The 22,258-nt window shown below is 34.8% G+C and overlaps 1 protein-coding gene across 1 annotated transcript in view; it reads left to right on the top strand.

The window, feature by feature from the left end:
- PLA2G4A (phospholipase A2 group IVA) overlaps positions 1–22,258 on the top strand; it is a 133,313-nt gene that overhangs the window by 19,044 nt on the left and 92,011 nt on the right. Inside the window, exons 2-3 of the mRNA XM_012736544.3 lie at positions 6,197–6,299; positions 20,399–20,480. Coding sequence (XP_012591998.1) covers positions 6,267–6,299; positions 20,399–20,480 — 115 coding nt within the window. The 5' untranslated portion in view covers positions 6,197–6,266. The remainder of the gene's footprint in view (positions 1–6,196; positions 6,300–20,398; positions 20,481–22,258) is intronic.

Here is a 22,258-nt window from a genome sequence, read left to right as displayed (position 1 = left end):
TTTCTTCAAGGCAGGAGGAGAATTATCTCTAAAGGGAATTAAGGAACAAAAGAAATTTGCTCTAAGATTAAATGCCATGAGTCATATTTGTTTAACATCTAGTTATCTTCAAGTTCCTAACCTAGTGGTTTTACACACGTTCATGTGTGCACGCAAGCAGAGACACAGAGAGAGAGGGAAAGAGTGAGAAAGAAGGAACTAGACCATAGTTAGCTGTCTTAACCCTATTTCTTGCTTTTGGCTTTACTACCAGGGGAGTCTAAATCCGAGTCTTGCTGTAGGCTGACATAGTGGCTAATAGCTAGATGGTGAACAGGGTGGTTATGAATTAAGTTGCTGGAAATGAGAAGAGGAACTAAAGTTGCTGACACCGAACTTTGGGCCCAGAAACAGATTTCCTCTAAACATTTGTGTCCTAATCTCACTGGTTCTGGAATTTCACTTGTTCTGCTTTTTTCTTTTTTCCTTTATAAGTAGAGATTGATATTTAGCATCCTTTGCCATTAAGAAGAGTTAGGACTAAAAAAGAGGGACATCCAAAGAGAGTGGAGCACTATTCTGTGAATTTCCTTCATGCATAAACCTGGCATTACTTTGAGTGATATCATCCATGTGTTCATCCGTCCATCCATTCATTGAACACATCTTTATCCTGAGCCTACTGTATACTTCAGCCTCTGTGCTAGTCACTAAGGAAAACTCTGTGAACAAGACAAATATGGTCTCTGCCTTTATGCATCTTTAGTTCTCTCAGGGATGGCAGACATTGTGTAAGTGGAATGAAAGGCATGGAGGAGGGGTCCAGAGTGCAAGTGGAACCAGTCATAGGCAACCAAACATACTCTGAAGGTCCCGGAAGGCTTCTCTGTGCACTCATTTAAGCTGAGTCCTGAAGAATGGGTCAGATTTTTAGCTGGTTGGACAGGAGTTTTCTACAGGCCCTACATGATCGTGCCTGGCTCGTATTCCCAACTTCCCAGGTTCACGTTTGCTCTCCATGCGCCAGCCACTTGCTTTCTCTCAGTTCCTCCTCCTGCCTGCCTGACCCATTGTATTCTAATCGCCCTCTCTCCTCACCCTCCGTGGCTAGCTCCTTTTTCAGTGCCCAGCCTCCACTTACTCTTTGTTTCTGTCTTTTGCTTGTTTCCATCATTTTATACGACTCAGTTTCTAATTGTTTCATTTATTTCTTGGATTTCTTATTCTCTGATTATCCTTTAGACATGTAAGCTCCAACAGGGAAGGGGATGTGTCTAACTCATCACTTTTGCCCCTCCAGTCCCTGGGACCAGACCTGACACGTAGCAGTTATGCCTTAAATGTTTGTGAATAAATGGATAAATAGAAGGGGTATGCTACGGCCCTGAGTGCAAGAGAGCTTGACACATTTGAAGGAAGGAAAGCGAACCAGTATGGCTGTAGCATGGAATGAAAAAAGGAGAGTAGTGGCATGAGCTGAGGATGTGAGTAGAAATGCAGTCTCACAGTCTTTTAGACCAGTATTTTTCAAATTGCTCTTAGTGAGTCATGAAATCAATTCAGTGAGCTGCTACCAGCATTTAAACAAATGAAATAGACTAAAAGCAGGGCACATGGTACCCAGTAAAAGTATCACATCAAGCTTGCTTCCATGTTTTACATATATGCGTGTATATCTATTTGTGTATAATGTGGGGGTGGGAAAAGATTTTCCTGCTTTAGTTTGTAGTAAATAGGTATAAAATCTACAGTTGTAGATCACATGAAGGATTTCTGATTTTTTACTAAGGGAATAGGAACTCATGAAAATATTTTCACAGAAAAGTAAGTTTCAAGATTTCTTTCCAACTGGAGACATTAGTTAGTGAAAGGGCTGCTTCTTTTAGCAACCTGTGTGCATGAAGAATGAGGCTAGGCTGCGTTTATAGCCACTCCTGAACTACTTCATTGTTTCTTAAAGGCAGGAACTACGCTTTATGCACCACTGCATTCCCAGTGCCTAGCAGAGACTAGGTAGGCAGAAAACACATTTTGAATGAATGAAAACATTTTATAAAGCTACTGTTTGTGAATCAAATGGTTATAGAACCCAGCAGATGCTTGTCTGATATGCCAATGCCATTATTACTATTTGTAACACAGTAAACTTTGTTGAGAATAACTACCAGATTAATAATGATATTATTATATAATTATTACATTATATAATAATAATATTGTTATAATATATGACAATTACATATAAAAATATATAATAATCATATTATAATAGTTACATTATATATATATATATATTTTTTTTTTTTTTTTTGAGACAGAGTCTCACTTTGTTGCCCAGGCTAGAGTGAGTGCCGTGGCATAAGCCTAGCTCACAGCAACCTCAATCTCCTGGGCTCAAGCAATCCTACTGCCTCAGCCTCCCAAGTAGCTGGGACTACAGGCATGCGCCACCATGCCCAGCTAGTTTTTTCTATATATATTAGTTGGCCGATTAATTTCTTTCTATTTAGAGTAGAGATGGGTCTCACTCTTGCTCAGGCTGGTTTTGAACTCCTGACCTGGAACAATCCTCCCGCCTCGGCCTCCCAGAGTGCTAGGATTACAGGCGTGAGCCACCGCGCCCGGCCAATATTTTTATTCATTAATAATTAATACTATGATTAATATCTGTTTGCTTTTTGAAGTTCCACTATGGAAAGGGTGAAGTATAAAGTCTATAGGGCCACAAAGTTTCATAGCTCACACCTGTCTGGTTCACCATTTGCTTCCAGGCACCTAGTATCGTGCAAGGTATGATGTAGGAATTTGTTAAAGACAAACTCATCAAAATTTTTTGATTTTCTACAGTTGCAAGAATAATCACAACAGATAGTACATATTTCAAATAAATATATAATGATATCAGTGATCAAGCTATGTATGTAATCTTTATCTTAAGAGGAAAACTTAAATGTGTTGAGTATCTATCACGGGCTAGGCACATTTTGCAGTAGTGCTATTCCGATTCATGAGAGTGTAGCCTGGGTCTTATAATGTGGAACTGGAACTCAGAGTAGAGCTTTTCAGATCCCATATCCAATGGTATTTTTACCAAATTATGCAGCTTCAGTAAAGAAAATAATATGATTTGCCCTTAGGCATTAGATCCTTGATAGCACTGGCCTCGCATTGCCCTACCTGTGTGGATGGTTCAGCTTCTGGAGAGAGTTCCTCTCTCCCAGGAAGTACTCCTGCAGCAGTTTAAAGGCCTCATGCTATGGGGCCCAGGAGCTTTATGTGGCCTATTCTATGCTTGGAAGGATTTATATTAAGAAATTACTTCATATCTGAAGGGTAATGATATCAGGGAAATATGGTTGGTTAGGGTGAGAATGAGACAGGGGAATTTTTATGCTGTATCATCCATAAAAATATATTCCACCAGCAGCAGCTGGGAAGTATTAGCTGTATTCTGACTTGGGAACTGATGTAGCCATACCTTGAATTTAATCAGCACAAAAACATCAGCAATACCGGTAGATGAAGTCATTGCTAGTCATTTTAAATGAGATTTAAATAGAAACAGCTCAGAAAATGTTGATAACGAGAAGTGCTAAATAGTTAGGATTATACCACCTGAAATAGATATATATTTCTTATATCATAAATTCAAATACAAAAAAAAATCAGAGTCACAAGTTACTCTATTGTAGTTTTGTCTGTGTCTTTTTATTATGTCATTTCTTCAATATAAAATGTAGTTTCACAAGTACTTAGAGCCTAATCAAAGGCACTGTATAGTATAGTAGTAAATGGATAATCATGTTTTTATGATGTATGTAACATGTAGATAATTAGGCAGAAATAATAAGAGGGAAAAGAGAAACTCATGTCAGTATTAATTAATAGAGTAAGATGGTGTAGAAGAGATAGCTAGAGGTGGGGATAATATAATTTATGAGTAAATGAAAAGTGAACTTTTCTTGACTTGATTAAAATGCTTTAGCGGGCTTGAAAATTGTCCCTTGTATAATTATATTCTCTCGTTTATTCTTCACTTATTAATTCATTTAAGAAATATGTATTAAATGTCCATGTGTGCCTACATAGAGGATGGGAATGGGGATTTCATAATGAATAAAACACACAAAAAATCTGCGTTCATGAAGTTTCTATTCTAATGAAGAAGGGAGGAGAGAGACAAACACAACAGTAACTACATAGTAGATGTTAGGTGGCCATAAAACAGGAAAGCAGGGGTTCTACTGATTTTAAATAATATGGTCAGGGAAGGCTTAACTGGAAGATGATATTGGAATAAAAACCTAAAAGTTGCTGACTATAACAGGCAGATCTAACCAGAAATGTGATAGCTGAGTGTGTTAGTCTGTTTTGTGCTGCTATAGTGAATACCACAAAATGGGTAATTTATAAAGAACAGAAATTTGTTAGCTCATAGTCTGGAAGCTGGGAAGTTTAAGGTCAAGGTGTTGGCAGGTTTGTTGTCTGGTGAGGCCATTCTTTTCTTCCAAGATAGCCATCGTCCAGAGAGGAGCAAGGTTGGATCCAAAATATGGTGGAAGGTGGAAGGGCCAAAAGAGAGAACCCATTCCCGTGAGCCCTGTTTATAAAGGCATCAAACCCACCCATGAGTGGAGCCCCATGGCCTAACCACCTCTTAAATACCCTACCTCCCAATGCCATTTCATGGGCAATTGAACTTCAACATGAGTTTTAGAGAGGACAAACATTCAAGCCATAGCCCCGAAACATATGATAATTGGCTAATGTTATCAGCAGCAAACTTTTGTATTAGGTTTAAAATGAGCAAATGCAAAACAAAAACTATTATAGTTTAAATGATGATAAAATTAGAATGATGGTTTGGTCTCATCTTGATTTAAAAAGCTGTATACATTTTCAGCCTAATGAAAATTCATGATGAGAAGATAAAAATAATCATGCCTTAGAGTTTCACAAGTAAGTGATTAAAGTAAATCAATGTTTTACTTTAAAAATAACTATTTTTCCTTCCTGGTAAAAATAATGATGATTGATGGTCTAGAATGAAGAAAAGAGGAGATTCTATTTTCTATAATTTAAAAATAAGGGACTATAAGTGATTTTTAGCTTTCTTTATTACTTTCTGTTTTTCACATTGAAAAATGATGAAATGAGTTTAAAAAAACAAGGGCATATCAGGAGATCCCATTTTTATAAAAAGAAAAAAAACCAAATTCAACTTCTCTTTTTCCCTTTTACTCTAAATACATAAATATGCATTGAAAGAGCCTGGAAAAATACACATCAAAATGAAAATGGTGATTATACTTTATTGACATCAGCAATTTGTGTTTGTGACAATGAGCATGGGTCATTTTTATGATTTTTTTAAAAAGTTGATGTTTAAAAAGAATCATTTATTAAAACATATTGATTTATTTTGAAATAAAAACATTTTAGAAGTTACATATTGGATATAAATATTAAAGATATCTGAAAAGATTTTCCAAAGTAGATGTGACTTATAGAATGATGAAATATGTGTGTGTTGTTTTATAAAATCTCAAGGAAAAAATATATGATGAAATAACAAGGGTGTTCATTGAAGAGGTTTCTTTTTAAAAAATTTTTAAGTAAAATGGTGTAATTGTAGAAGAAAAAAGGAAAGAAAAGAGTGTTTTTTCCATTAAAATATTTTCATTTAACTGCTTCTAAGGTAAAGTGGTACCTTAGAATGAACAAATGTTTCTTTTAAATTGTCATTACCAAAGTTCAAATTCAGCGTGAATGTATTTTTTAAAGTCTCAGCAAATAGCTAAGGTGAAAAATCTTCCTTTCTTATTGTGAATTTGTGTAACGCTGACCCAACTGAGAAAACAATGAAGCGACATGCTTTTTACTTATAAACAGTACAAATTAGTTTTAATTTTCCGTAATTTCAATGCATTTCTCATAAAATACTTGGCAAATGACAAAAAAATATACAAACTTTGCAGTTTCCTAATAATAGCTCACAAAATAAATTTGAACAAATAAATATGGAAATTAAACAGTATCATCAAAATATACTTACCCTTTCCCTAAGTTCTGTGTGATGCCCGTTAATATACACAGTTAGGGAAGTCAATCCATCTGGCTCCCTTGGGTCCATAAGTCCTAAGCATATTCATCACCACTTAAATCCTGGAACTGCATCCAAGAGGAAGCTTAACAATAGTGATTGTTTATTTTGTAGGTTTTAAGGAAGCTAGAGTGCCAGAGAAGATCTTTGAAGTGTGAAAAGACTTCCTGTAATTGAAACGAAAATGTCATTTATAGATCCTTATCAGCACATTATAGTAAGTCATTTACTGTTTATGGATTCTTTCTGGGAGTGGGGAATATGTGTTTCTGTGTATTGTGGGTTTTTGTAGTAAAGTGAAACTTTATGACAATCCCTGGATTTGTTATTAAACTCATATGAACTTAATGTGGCATCTATAGGGTACAGTACATAATAAAACTAATTCATCTCTTTTTTTTAATTACTGTAAGTTTACAGTAAAGGGATTTGGAGGGAAAAAATTCCAAAACATCTGTAACAAAAATGAACTTTCATGGAACAACTAAAATGTAGTTATTATCACTTAGCAATTATTAGCCTGCATAGTTTATACCCTTCACGTGACTTGGTTGAGAGAAGAATAAAAGAAAAAAAAATTTCCGAGTTCAAGGTTATATTTTGGTATGCATTTCTAGGGTAATTAATTCTGTAAACTTTCCCTTTGTTAGATATGTTTAAATAGACTCTTTACACATTAATTTTTAGTGAAGAGTTAAGTAATTGAAGTTATAGCATGGAATTTTCCAAACTGCATTGGAAATATACATTCTATCTTCTGATCAAAAACAGAGGAGAGATTTCTCTGCTGAATTCAACACTTGAAACCCAGTTAGGTTTCTATGAACTGGATTTTATGGATATTAAGGAATAATCCACAGCCTCATTTCTACTTAAAATGAAACACTGCTCTTTTGCCTTGCATCCTTTTCTAGCTACCATCCTCTTCCGTGCCCTTCCCAGATAGCAAGGTTTAAATATTACAATTCTTTGTAGTGTCCTATTCTCCTCCATTCACAACTTGAATCATTGAACTGGACTCTACGCTTCCACTTCACAAAAAGGTCTAATCAATGACTTCTTTGGTACTAAATCCAATGGAGTCTTTAGTTCCATCCCTTCTAGCCCACTGTGCCAGTCATTCCTGTCTTCGTGAAACTCTTCTCAGATTTCTCTGGTTGTGTTTCTTCTGTTTTCTTGTTGGTTACTTCACAGTTTTCTTTTGCAAACTTCTCTTTCTGTTTTTCTATTTTTTAAAATATTGAGGCATAACATACACACCTTGAATAAATCTTAGTTGTTAAAATTGATGGATTTTTACATATGAAACTATCACCCAGATAAAAATACCCAGTCAATAAATCCCTCCAAAGGTAACCAATATTTTACCTCAATTATCATGGGTAAGTTTTGCTTGTTTTGAGCTTTATATAAATGAAATGTCTGCATTCAACATTATATATATGAGATTCATTCATGTTGTGAGTAGCAGAATTTCACACTTTTACCTTGCCATGTGGTATTTCATTATTCAAATTTACCACAAGCTATTTATCTAATTTACTCATAAACTATCATATGTTCCTTGAATGGCAATGGTGATTTGCTGTAAACCAGGCAATGATATATGTGTGATTTCATGTCTATTCTGTTTTATTGGTTTAATAATAGTCTATGTTTTCATCTATATCAATCTATCTTAATTTCTGTAGCTTTAAAATGTGACTTTACATATAGTAACCTAAAGTCTTTTCTTCTTTAAGATTATCTTTGCTATCTTTAATCTTTTGCATTTCCATATAAATTTTGGAATCAGTTTTTCAATTTGCACACATAAAGACATACACACAGAAACTCAAAACTGCCCAGATTTTGATTGGTATTATAATGATTCTATAGATTAATTAGGGGAGAGATGACATGATAACTATCTTGAGTCTTCTAATCCATTCACAGCTCGTGAATCTAATCCAAAACTAAATGTTACTTAAATCATCTTTAATTCTCTTGATAATGTACTGTAGTTTTCAGTAAGAAGTATTTATATATATATATATATATATATTTCTTGATATTTGATGTTTTAATGTAATTATAAAGGTGTTTATAAATTTCATATTCCAATTAGTTGCTCCATTTATATGGAAATACAATTTATACTGGGTATAAAAAAATACCCATCTCAGGATATACCTTGCTGAATTTCTATTAATTCTAATAGTTTTTTTGTAGATTATTTTGGATTTTTAATTAAAACATTCCTGTTATCTGTAAATAATGCCAGTTTTAATTCTTCCTTTTAAATTTATAAATATTTATTTATCTTTCCAGCTCTACCGATTGTAGGCTACGTGCGTTAGGTATATCCCATAAGTTTGGGAATGTCATATTTTCATAATTACTCAGTTAAAATATTTTCTGACTTTTACTTTGATTTATTCTTGGTGCATGGGTTACATAGTATGTGTTACTTAATTTTCAAACACTTGGTAATTCTTTTAGTTGTCTTTGTTATTGATATTTAATCTAAATTCCACTGTGTTCTGAAAATATACTCTGTATCATTTCTTGTTGATTGTAATATATTTATACACAGTTATGGTCTGTTTTGCTAACTGTTTCACATGCAACAATATGTTTCATATTCAACTTTTGTTTCATGAATTTTGAAGTTATGTTATCAGGTGCAAATTCCAAATTGTATATATTTCTGTTGAATTAATGTTTTATCATTATGATAGGTCTGTTTTTATCTATAATAACTTTGTTTTACATTTTATTTTGCTTTTTATTAATAGAATCCCTTCCAGTTTCTTTGGTTAGTGTATGTATCCTTTCACTCTTAACCTACATTTTCCTTATACTTAAAATGTGATCCTTGTAAAAAGCATATAATCAGGTTTTTAAAAAAAATTGTATTAGATAATCTTCATTTTATGAACCAATATCCTGTTTTCCTTTCACGATTATGGATTTCTATAGCTGAATTAAAAATGAAGTTGGGTTCTTTTAAATTGCTTTTTCAAATGAATGAACTGTTTCTATATCTTATGTACATATTAATCTTTTATTTCTCACCCCATCACCTCAAGAGAAGTGGGTAGTTTCTGTAACTCTCAGAGAATTTAATCAAAGTGTTCCTTCTGAAACTTAACATGGAGTCTTGACATTTGGAACTGAGAAGAAGGAAGATAAGGTTACATTTAGGCTTTCAATTCATTCTACCTCTAAATCTATTTCAATTTTTTATTGAGCACTTATCACCACTTATTGAAAACCACTGTGCACCACTTGTTGACAGGCACTGGGGATGCAAAGGTGAATGAGACAGGGTCCCTGACTTGGTTGAGCTTATGTCTAGCAGAAAAGATGAAGAATTTATTTATAAAAATTACCATACAATAATTACCATGATGTAAAATAATGCAAGCCCATAATGTAAGGGCACTGATGGGAGACAATGAAGATTGCTCTGGAATAATCAATACTAGGAATAATCAATACTAGGAATCCTTCTGGGAAGAATTCTTAGAGGAAATGACATGTAAGCATAGACCTGAAGATTTGGTAGGAGTTAGGTCAAGAAAGAGAAAATGACTTTTCTGGATTAGGGAGAAAAAAGCTTCTGTGAAGTAGTCTGCAAGTGAGAAAGTACAGGATTTAAGGAAACTAAAAAGTGCAGTATGGTTGCAGCATAATCCATGTCAAAGGACGTTGTTGTTTGGAATGACCAAGCTGTCCTGCCTGATCTGACCAGACCTTCTCACTGGCTGCTGCTGCCCCCCAGTCCCTTATCAGATGACCCGTGAACTGGCCATTCAGTTTCTTCTTTTAACACAGCAGAGTTTATTTAAAAATCAGACTCAATATCTTAAGCCTCAGAACTGGCACCTTTTCTTGCAAATATTGTTAACTACAGCAAAATATTTAGGCTAAACCAAGTACTTATGTAACATTTTGATCTGATAAAGCATGAAAAAAACCCACACATCTGTATCACGTTTTTCTTCATCTTCTCCAACATGACACTTAGACACTCAATGAGGATTCCGATTTTTAGCACTTTTAAATGAAGAAATCCTAAGAGCTTTGTAGTTGTTTTCATCATTCTTGTTCTTGCTGTGTGTATACAAAAAAGAGAACTGTGGATGCACATGTATGTGTGCGAATTGCTTAATGACAAAATTCCCTGCTCTGGTTTATTTTTCAAATACATAAGTGGACACACTCAACACAGAATAATATTAGTAATAAAGGAAGATGGAGGGAGATCAAGCCAGCTCACTGGTAATGATCAGATGATGCCAAGCAGGCTAGCATAGTTTGGCTGCCTCCAGGCACAGAACTCTGGGCTCATTTTTACCACGCCTGTGATGAAGGAACATGTTAGGTAGGGAATCCCGTGGGCTGATGCAGCAATCTGCAGCCAGCAAGCTCTTTTGCTTCCAATCTTTTAAGGAGGTGGTAGAAAATGGAGTGATAAATACCGGTGTGTGACAGAATTTAGTGCCCCCATGTCTTGAGCTGTGGGGAGGTACATTTCAATCTTATGCATATTTGTGCCTTCAGAATTCATTGACTTTTTTTTTTTTTTTGACCAGAGAGGCATCAACTTTATAAGGAGAGGTCAAATATAAAATAGTTATAAAAATTTCCATCTTTTTACTCCAAAAATATGAGTCATATCCTTGAACTAAAAAAAAAAAAAAAAAAAAAAAAAAGGATCCACTCCTCTTTCTTCCATCTATGGGCAGTGAGTGGGGGTCCACTGCCTATAGTCACAGAAACTAAGGTGGTCTTCTTCACATGAGCGACCGTCAACAATATGAATAGGCCAGCATTATTTCCTGCTAAAATACAAGAGCTTTTCAAAAATATCATTCTAGAATGACTGGAAATTTTACCAAAGATATAGAAAACTATTATTTCAGATTATTACAGTAACATAGGAAAAACACCACTGGAGAAGTAATCAAAGAACTAGTGTTCTAGTGGCAGTTCTAGCCTTACCAGTTATGTGGTCATAAACACGTAGACTCTTGAGTTTTAGCTGCCTCATGTAGAACACAACGGACGAATGATGCCTGGTGTGCCTGCCTCACAGAGCTTTTGTTATGTGTACAACATTATTCTTTTGAAACTTAACAAAGTAAGATATTTTCTTACTTCAGTGAGATGCTGCTACTGAGAAATCAGAAATATAAAAGTGATGAAACTTTTATTACAAAAGTGCAGCACTGTGCATGAGTGCTGCACTGTGCTGCCCTCATTATCAAATGAGTTTTATGGCAAATAGTTCAATTTTTGTGAGCACTAACAAAATCTAGAAAAGTGAAGAAGGGGAAGGGTAGCGTATTAGGGTTTTCCAGAGAAACAACCAACAGGAGATGTGAATGAGTGAACGAGTTATGAGGAGCTGGATCACACAATTATGGAAGGTGAGAAGTCCCAGAGTCTGCCATCTTGAGCTGGAGAACCAGTAGAGCTGGTGTTGCAATTTGGTCTTAGCCTGAAGGCCCGAGCACCAGGTGAGCTGTCGGTATAATTACCAGTCCAAGGGCAAGAGGAGATGAGATGAGATGGAACAGTGAGGCAGGAAAAAGGGAGTGACTTTCTCCTTCTTCATTTCAGGGCCTCCACAGATTGGCTGATGCGTGGCCATGTTGAGCAGGGCGATCTGCTTTACCCTGCCCGCAGACTCACTTGGGAACAATCTCACAGACACACATGGCCCACTCAAGCTGATGCAGAAAGCTAATCATCACAGCTTGTGATGAGCTTCTGACCTCTCCTTGATACCAGCCATGCCCTGCCACGAGCCTCTTTTTGGAGGCAAAAGTGCACAAATTTAAAGTTATGTTCATGTTTCTGCTGCTTTGCCACAGAACATAGATCAGAAGGCCCTAGAAAGTCTCCAAGTTTCTTTTTCAGTTCTCAAATTTCCATTTGGTTCTTTAAAAAATCATCTTCAGCTATTTTTCATAGTTTGCAGTTCCACATAGTAGTATTTCAACTTGACTTCTGCTTCCTTGAACATTGTAGCTGGTTTGTGGATGGGTTTGTTTTTGTGGCTGTTGGTTAATTCTGCTCGTTGGCTGTCTCGGTGTCCTGTCTCCTTAGGTTCCCAGTTATCTTTCATTTTGTGCTGAACATTATAATGAAAAATAGAAACGATCTTTTAGAGAGAACTTACTTTACTTCTGTCAGTTTTCTGGAGAAAGTAGCAGTTTAGGACAACTGTAATCCCAGCTGCAGGTTGGTGGTTTTCTGAGCAGCTCGGATTACAGTAAAATGGGCCGCCAGTCCATGGGAGGGCTGTTCGTACTTATTCCTATGTTGCGGTCTCTAGGGTTTTCAGCTGAAAACACGAGTGTGGTTTACTAGGGTCCTCAGCCTTACGACACTCGTAATCCCTCAAGACTGCCCGCCTCCCGGCGCCCGCCCCTGCTGGAACAGCAGATGCCACCACCGTGGCGACACGGAGTTTACCTCTCTGGGCTGTTGCTCTCACCTTGGTCTCTGCTCTCTGTCCGGGTAGCAGGTGCTTTCCCATCTTGTTAGCTCTTTGTTACTTTCAGGAAAATGTTTATTTTTTTTAAAGCTGTATCCAGTTTTTAGTTATTTTCAGTGGAAGTTGGTCACCCAGGTTGTTATTATTACAAATGGAACTCTCCAGTGACTTTTTTAACACTCAGACAGTGGTATCTCCGGATAATCTTAAGAAGATAGATGATCAGCCCATTTTAAAAGATTCCCACAGATGATAAGGTCATGCCCCCAAGTTGACATTCAGTATCGCCCTATGTGGAATTCTCACGTTGCAGTCTGGATTTCTGCCGGGGCACCCCTGAGAAATCCTGGCGTTGGCCAGACTGTTGGTTCTGTCACTAGTGGCAGTTCTTCCTACATCCAGAATGTGGATCTTCACTGCTTAGTTATATGAGATGAATAAAGGAAGGATTGCTCACTGCCAAAGTCTGTGTGACGACAGTAAGAAAAACCTCATTTTATTTGCTTTTTGTTCTACTTCCTGGAATTAGGAGAAGTGTTCTTAGTTCTTTATATATAGTCAGATAATTCACAGAAAAATATTATAAAGCTGGTAATATTATGGTTGCCATTTTACAGATAGAGAAACCAAGGCAGAAAACTGAGATAGAAAATGTAAGGCACATTATCGTAAGTGCCCTTCTGACTGACGTTTGTGTCTTTTGGTTATGAACCTTTCATTTAGTGCTTGGTGAAAAGAACAAGTGAGGCAAAGAGGTTTTTAAGAAGTCCCTTAAATGGGGATAAAATATCCAAAATGGCATCTGTAAGCATTTCCATATTTTTGAGTCTGTTGGGCCTACTAGTTGTAAGGTTCACATCTGAAAATCATCAGTGCGAAGACATCTTAGATCTGAAGGAATACGATATATCATCTAGGCCAGGTATTCTAAGCCAAATAAATATGACTGTTCCCCAAAGTGTCTTTAAGACTGTGGGAAAACATTTCAAATGCACAGGAAGGTTAGGGTGTGCCTGTTTTTCCCTCAGCCATTGTTACTCCAGGAGAGTATAGATTTTTTTCAGGAGTATTGAGGTAGGAAAAGATTGGCATTCAAACCTATTTTGTGATGTTAGGGCTATTTAATTACCATTGGACTAGAATCACTATTACAATTCAGGTGCTAGAGATTGCAGTAACTGTTTCATTTTAAGTAGCTTGAGGATAAATTGATCATGAATATATCATTAAATATTTTAGAACCAAGCTATAACCATCAAATATTTTCTGGTTGTCACTGCTGGAGCAGTGTCTGTAATCTTGTTCTTTTTTATGGATATCTCACTTTTTAAAATATTGTTTTTAATTGACACAGTAACTGTACATATTTATGGGGTATAGTGTGATGTTTTGATACATGTATCCATTGTGTAATAATCAAATCAAGGTATTTAGCATACCACTACCTCATACATTTATCATTGTTTTATGGTGAGAACATTTAAAATCCTCTCTACTAGCTATTTGGAAATATACAATATAATAGTATTAACTGTAGTCACCCTACTGTGCAATAGAACACCACAACTTATTCCTGCTTTCTAACTGTAACTTTGTACCCATTGATCAATCTGCCCCATCTCCACCTCTTCCCTGCCTTCCTCAGCCTCTGGTGAGCACTATTCTACTCTCTACTTCTATGAGATCAGCTTATTTAGATCACAAATGAGTGAGGTAATATGACATTTATCTTTCTCTGCCTGGCTTATTTCACTTGACATAATGTCCTTCAGGTTCATCCATATTGCCACAAATGACAGGATTTCATTCTTTTTTTTTTTTTTATGGCTGAATGGTATTCAGCCTTAATTTTTCATTTAGTGAAATGAAAACTTTTTGTTATTCATTCATCCATTGATAGACACTTAGATTGATTCCAATTCTTGGCTATTGTCAATGATGCTGCAATAAAGGTGGAAGTGCAATTATCTCCTCAACATAATAATTGCATTTCCTTTGGATATATACACAGTAGTGGAATTGCTGGATCATATGGTAGTACCATTTTTAATTTTTTGAGGAATCTCCTTACTGTTATCCATAATGGCTGTATTAATTTACATTTATACCAACAATGTATAAGTGTTCCTCTTTCTCCATGTCCATTTGTCATTTTCTCTGTTTTTGATAATAGCCATTCTAATTGGGGTGAGGTGACATCTCATTGTGGTTTTGATTGCATTTCCCTAATGATGGTGAGCACTTTTTCATATACTTGCTGGCCATTTATATGTCTTCTTTTGAGAAATATCTATTCAGATCTTTTCCCCTTTTAAAAATCAGATTATTATTATTATTTTTTTGCTGTTGAGTTGTTCGAGTTCTGTATATATTCTGGATATCAGTTCCTGTAATCTTGATTAAAATAGAACTTAAAATCTTTCCATATCTTCTCATTGAGTGAAAATATTCTCTATATTTACTTTAATTTTAAATATAATTACATGTATAATGCAATATGTCACCAAATTTGATTTATATACATATTGTACAAGAAGCAAATTTCCTACTAAAGGGGATAAGAATCGCAAGTCATTTTTCTGAATATGATTTTCTTTTAATGGTGACTGCTAGAGCTAACAAGATTCTGTTGCCAAATTGGGTATTAGAATACTAGGATGATTTGTGCACATGACCAACTCATGACTGAGAATTCCTAAAGCAAGGTTAGGTAGCCCTATAAACTATAAATAGATAATGCTGATCATTCTTTAAAAATGTGGGAGAATAACAGCACAATGTCTGTGCTTCTGAATTGTATTAGAATGAAACTTCATACCAGGAAGTGAAACTAAAAATAAGTATCTTATTGAAAAAAAAATCATGATTTATGAATGACATCAGTGCAGCAATATTTTTAAAATCATTTTTGAGATGTTTTAAATTGCCTTGTGCTGATTGTGTTGATCACAATATCTGGGTTCAGTAAGAAGATTTGATAGTCTTCATCATACTACCAGTTTTTTAGTTTGGGTTAAAGTTAGGCAAAATTAGCTTAAACAGAGAAAAGCTATTTGTATACAGAATCTCTTTTCCATCAGATTTCTTTTATGATTGTTTTGTTGGTTCTTGTCATGCAACAGGAGAATTTTAAACAGATTAGGAAAATCATCAAATTGATTTGGTACAAACTGGTTCTTTTTTCAATGCCAGTCATTTTAGTCACACAAATCAATATAATCCTTGAGAATGAATTTAATACAGTAGCTGTTTTCTTAATGATTGGGGAGTTATAATTGTGAAAAGAAAAAGAGTCTTGGTTTTCACTGTGGAAAAGATTATGGGTAAAAAAGATACTCAACATAGAGTAAATCAAGACCTAAAGTCAAGGCTTAATCTTGGTGACTAAGTCAGTAGATTGAATTTAGATTTGACATCTCAATTGAAATATGACATCTCTTTTTGCCAGCTACTAACTAGCATTGTCCTGAGTCATTAGTTTCCCTTGGAGAACACTGGTTGTGGATTCAATAATATCATTTCTTCTGGCACCATCCCTAAGACGTAATCAAAAGTCTCCTATCCAGGTTGGAACCTAGCCCAGTCTGGTATTGGCCCCAGGAAACAGGGCAAAGGATTTTCAAAGGACTATTTGGATAATCATTTATTGAAAACGAACATCTTTTTCCAAGAATATGTACTTACTTTATAAATGCTCTTTTATTAATTTTTATAGCTCGTAGGAAGAGATGGGCACAAATTTTGACATTTTTGCATTGAGAATAATTTGCAGGTGATCTGAATGCTTATGCTTCCAAAACTAAGGTAAAAATCAAGAAATTGATCAATGTATTCTTATTTCTGTCAGCAGTACAAGAGTACTTTAGTCACTATGGTTTAATCAGAATTGAAACTGATGAAAATAAAGGCCAACTAATGAAGAGAGGTGAAAAGATGTAGAGAAAATAACCCAATTACTAGAAAACCTTTAAATCAACTATAGATATCATAGATAAAGACTAGATTGTAACTATCTATACAATAAATGGAAATAGCCTTTATTACTATTAAATGTATTGATATTAGTATTATATTATTATTCTTGGTGTGAAGAACAGATTGTATAAAGAGTAAAGGCACTGAAACCGCAAAACTGGATTGTAATTAAAGTTTACTATTTACATCCTATGAGTTACTGGGAATTTATTTGGCCTCTCAAATTTTCATTTTCCTCATTTATAAATATAAATAATAATAACACCTATTTTATTTTTTGGGTTTTTTTATTTTAGAATGTTACAGGGGTGCAAACATTTTGGTTACATAAATTGCATTTGTACCATTTGAGTCAAAGTTATAAGTGTGCCCATCCCCCAGAAGGAATAACACCTATTTTATAGGGTTATTGGGAAGATTAAATGAGAGTTTGCATTTAGTAGAATGTATAAAATATTCACAATCAGTAAGTCCTTATATAATAATAATAATATCATCTTTTTGTAGATGTTATTAAACATTTGGCTTTGCAACAAATCTAAAAATTAAGTATTAAATAACAGATAAAAATATTGCTCATAATTTTTATGTTACAAAGAAGTTTTTAGGTATTTGAACATCCATGTCATAGTAGAAATTCTAGAATATGGAGGAAGAATATAGATAATTTGGGGAGGGAAACATCATTATACATAATATATTAATAATAATTATTATTGATAAGGTCTCTTTAGTGGCAGAATATCTGTCCATTTATTTAGTTCTTCTTTAATTTCTTTCATCTGAGATTTCTAGTTTTTCTCATATAAGTCTTATGCATACTTTGTTAGATTTATAACTAAGTATTTAATTTTGGGGGTGCTAATATAAATGGTATTGTGTTGTCTAATTTTAAATTCAATTTTTAAATCTCTGATATAGTAAAGCAACTGACTTTTGTATATTAACTTTATCTCCTACAACCTTGCTATAATCATTTATCAGTTCCAAGAGTTTTTTTGGTAATTGATTCTATTGAATTTTCTACATAGACAATCATGTCATCTATGAACAAAGTTTTATTTCTTCTTTACGAGTCTGTATTCCTTTTATATCCTTTTCTTATCTTACAGCATTAGACTTCCAGGACAATGTTGAAAAGCAGTTGAGAGGGAACATCCTTGCCTTGTTCCTGATCTTTGCAGGAAAGCTTCTTGTTTCTCTCCATTAAGTATGACATTAACTATAGGCTTATTGTAGATGTTCTTCATCAAGTTGAGGACATTCCCTTCTGTTCCTAGCTTGCCAAAAGTTTTTATCATGAGTGGATGTTGGATTTGGTCAAATACTTTTTTGAATTGTTGATATTATCATCCGATTTTTCTTCTTTAGCTTGTTGATCTGATGGATTACAATAATTGACTTCTGAATGTTGAACCATCCTTGCATAACTGGAATAAATATCACTTGGTCATGGTATATAATTCTTTTATATTTTATGGGGCTCAATTTGCTAATATTTTGTTAAGATCTTTTGCACCTATGTTCATGAGAGAGATTGGTTTGTTGTTTCTTTTATTTGTTATATCCTTGTTTGGTTTTGGAATTGGTGTAATGGTGGCCTCCTACATGAGTTAGGAAATATTTCCTCAGTTTCTATATTCTGGAAGAGATTGTATAGAATTGATATTATTTTTCCTTAAATGTGTGATCAAATTTATCAGTGAACCCATGTGACCCTAGTGCTTTTGGTTTCAGAAGACTATTAATTATTGACTCAATTTCTTTACTAGATATGGGCCTATTCAGATTGTCTGTTTCTTCTTGTGTGAGTTTTGGCAGATTGTGACTTTCAAGGAATTGATCTATTTAATTTATGTTATCAAATTTGTGGGCATAGAATTATTCATAGTGTTTTTTTTATTATCCTTTTAGTATCCATGGGATCTGTAGTGATGTCCCCTATTTCATATCTGATATTTATAGTTTGTTTCTTTTCTCTTTTTTTCTTAGTTAGCCTTGATTTTTTTTAAAGAACTGACTTTTTTGATTTCATTGATTTTCTCTATTTATGTTCTGTTTCTAATTTTATTGATTTCTGCTCTAATTTTTACTATTTTTCTTCTGCTTACCTTGGATTTAATTTGCTCTTCTTTTTCTAGTTTCCTAAGATAAAAGCTTAGATGATTGATTTTAGATCTTTCATTTTCAAATGGAAGTCTCAAGAGAAATTTGAAAATATTTGGAACTAAATGAAAATACAACATATCAAAATTTGTAGTATGCAATAAAAGCAGTGCTTAGTGGGACATTTATAGAATTGGATGCACATATTAGAAAAGAAAGATCTAAAATCAATCATCTAAGCTTTTATTTTTATATATTACCTCAATGGTTCAGAAGATTTGATGGTTAATATAAATATTCAAAGCAATTTTCACCCCTTGTAGCCTGGCCCATTATTTATATTTGGCATATTTTTAACCAGGCATATTTAACATAAAATATAGATGAGGTCTACATAGAAAACACATATCTCAATGGATTAAACATGTGGAGATTATAGTTTTAGATAGCAATTATTCAAAGTTATTATCATTGTTTATATACCTGCTTTTTTTGTGGTAATAGGGATGGATGTATGTGTGGTTTTTAGTTATAGTAAAAGGCAATACACTTTTTTTAGAAAGCATATATTTTTTCATGATTGATAATTTTATTTGTATATAATACAATTTTGTCTACTGAGAACTGTTTTGGATGTTGAAGATATTTCTTTTTAAAAATAAAGTTGAATAGCATCATCTTGAAGGATTTTCATTCTTCTCTGCCTATTTAAACAGGGTATGCTCATTATAGACTTCATCTCTTCTTTGATGTTCTTATAAATCTGAATATTATTTATTGATAGAGAGTGATTTCTTCTGAAACTATTGAGTGCTATTTTTCCCCTTACATCATACTACTGCTGATCCTTATGAATCTATCTATACTTTTGACATTGTTTTTCTGCCTCCCTGCTTTTAGATTGTCATTACTCATCTCTCAGCTTTGTTAGTATCTTAGCATATTTTTAATTAATTATGGACTATTTAGCGAGTTAAATCTAATAAAATTAAGTGAGCTGGCCTCTCTTACGATTGAAATAAAAAGTGCTTGATAAAGCTAAAGACTTTGTAATCTTTTCAGTTGCTCTGAGAACTTTGGCGAGTTCCTGCTTCCCCATTCTGTTTTAGTGACTAGGATTGTTTGATAACTAATTTCCATTTAGGTGAAGTGTTTCCACCTTCCACCTGTTGATACTTTTTATGTGTATGCAAACTATTAGGCTCATAGAAACTTCTAACATTGTTGCATATTATTTATAACAAATGGAATCAAATTAATGTATGTAGTTTTCTGGTTATTGTCTTGTGTCCAGAGGGTTTTGAAAACTTCTGGAACTGTCATGCAGAAAAAGAGTGTTAATTGATTGAGTCATTGAACAGCAACAATAAAAACAAACCCAAAACAAGCTGGTCTGAGTTCACCTTTGTAAACCGCGGCCTCCTAGTCAATCAATACAAAGCCTGATTGTGCTCCTGGAATACTTGCTGCCCTAATTTACATTTTTTTCCAAGTGCTTGGTAAACCTGACAGCAAAGGAGTGCTAATAGTTCAGCTGTAGTGACATTTTAAAGCATGCTCTAAACGTCTCAATGATTCTGTGGTGGGAGAGAAGACAGTCAAAAAAGGAGAAGCCTTTGGATCAAAGAATGTTTCTGGTATGCATGTTATTTCTTTTCAAGTGGAATGTTTTTAATTAGTCTCAAAGAAACAATGAGATTGTACAATGGAAGCTAATTTTAAATTTACTATCATTTTATTTCTAGGTGGAGCACCAGTATTCCCACAAGTTTACGGTGGTGGTGTTACGTGCCACCAAAGTGACAAAGGGAGCCTTTGGTGACATGCGTAAGTGCCCTTCTTTGCTTCGCTGTTGAAAATGTGTAATTAGGGCTCACCTTCAGTTGCTTGAGTTCCTTGAAAAGCCAGGGGCTCCGTCTTCTTCAAACGTTGTTGTCTTTGTCTGAATCTTTAAATATGATAGATAGCACTTGGAACAGTTCTGTGATGCTGGTATCTGTCACAATAGCATCTCACCTTGGCTTCACATTAGCTGAGAGCACGTGGAGTCAGACAAAGTGACCCTCTTGTGATGTACGCTTCTTTGGCATTTGAAGACATTTTGTTGAATTCTATTTTGGAAAGAGTGCTGAGTCAAGACTTTAAAGAAGCTGCCTCTTTGAAACTGAAGTTTCTCTTTCTTATACTCTGTATGGAATAGCTATAGTCACTGGTGTAGGATAGCCTGAAATGATGGGACCACAGCCTGAGAATAATGCTGAATTAACTTGTTGGTAGTATCTTCTTCATGCTTTTAAAAGTAGTTTTCCTGATGACTCTTACCATTCAAATGGCTGGGGTTCGTTCAGGTGCGAATACAAAAAATAATGGGTACAAAGAAGTATTATGATGATGAATTTGGTAAAGTCTTAGATTGTTGCCAAAATACAGGAATAGGTGATTTAACTCTCAGAACAGGTTTAAGAGAAAGAAAAGACATTGCAATTTATCAGTCTGGGAAACAGAGCAGGCTTTCCTGCAGAAGTGACATTTAGGCTGGTACCTGAAGGAAAAGTATGTTGGTGATGAGAGCAAGAAGTCCTAGGCAGAGAAAGCAACAAGTTCAAAGGCAAAGGAAGAACAGGGTGCTTGTGAGGAGCCAGGATGCTCCAGTATTAATAGACGATAGACAGCGGTGGAGGTTGAAGGGCAGATGAGACTAGGATGACAGGCGAGAGTAGCACAAGGACAAGATTTTATCATAGCTGCAATGAGAAGAACTTTATGGCATTTAAGTAGTAAATCACAGAATTGAATTTTCATTTTTAAAAACGTTCTGGCTTTAGTGTATCAAGTATGTTGCAGAGGCATGTGGAAGATAGTTTTTTGTTGTATTCTTTTTTCAGACTAGGAGGGTCTTGAGCTTATTGAAATGACAATGAAAAGGCCAGTAGAGAGAGAAGTTAATTACTAAGAAAAGAAAGAATGTGGCTCTGTGGCCATGCCTACCGTGAATGAAGAGTGTCCAGGAAGTAGATAAATGTCAGAAGTAAGGAGAGGATTGTGATGACAAGATTTTTGGGAGAACAGTGGTTTTCATGAGAGGGGAGGGAAGGGGACCAATGGCCATTTCTTCAAAACAAGTCTGGATTAGAGGTTTACATTCTAAATTTTATCTCAGACTTTCAGTCTAACCAGTCTAATCACTCCTTTACCAATGTTTTTCTTAAGTCATTCTTATTTTGATTTTTATTATTATTATTTTTTTTGCATTTTTATCATTTTAAGTTGAGAGTTTACTGGAAGAAAGGTTCCTGTGAAAGAGAAGCCTCATTAGGAACCATATTTAAAAGACTGGCATCCACCATACGATTTAGAAAAAGCCCAGGCCTCACACCCAGAGAGACTGTACTGCTAGTTGGAAAAGCCTCTCTTAATTCAACTCAGTGCTGTCAGGAGCCTGCCAGGTATGCAAAACACAGAGCTAATTTGACTTTTAAAAAATACAGTTATTGTCTCTTGGATAAAGGAGCAGCACCCTTCTCTGTCAATGCAGAGTTCTGTGCTGCGGAGACCTTGGGTGTCCCTGTGCTGCTATGAGTCTCACAGCAGTTCCAGCTCTGCGC

Source organism: Microcebus murinus, chromosome 23, assembly GCF_040939455.1.
Source record: "Microcebus murinus isolate Inina chromosome 23, M.murinus_Inina_mat1.0, whole genome shotgun sequence".
Lineage (NCBI taxonomy): Eukaryota > Metazoa > Chordata > Mammalia > Primates > Cheirogaleidae > Microcebus > Microcebus murinus.
Note: the sequence above shows the minus strand (reverse complement) of the source record. Positions and strands in the feature narration are given on the sequence as shown.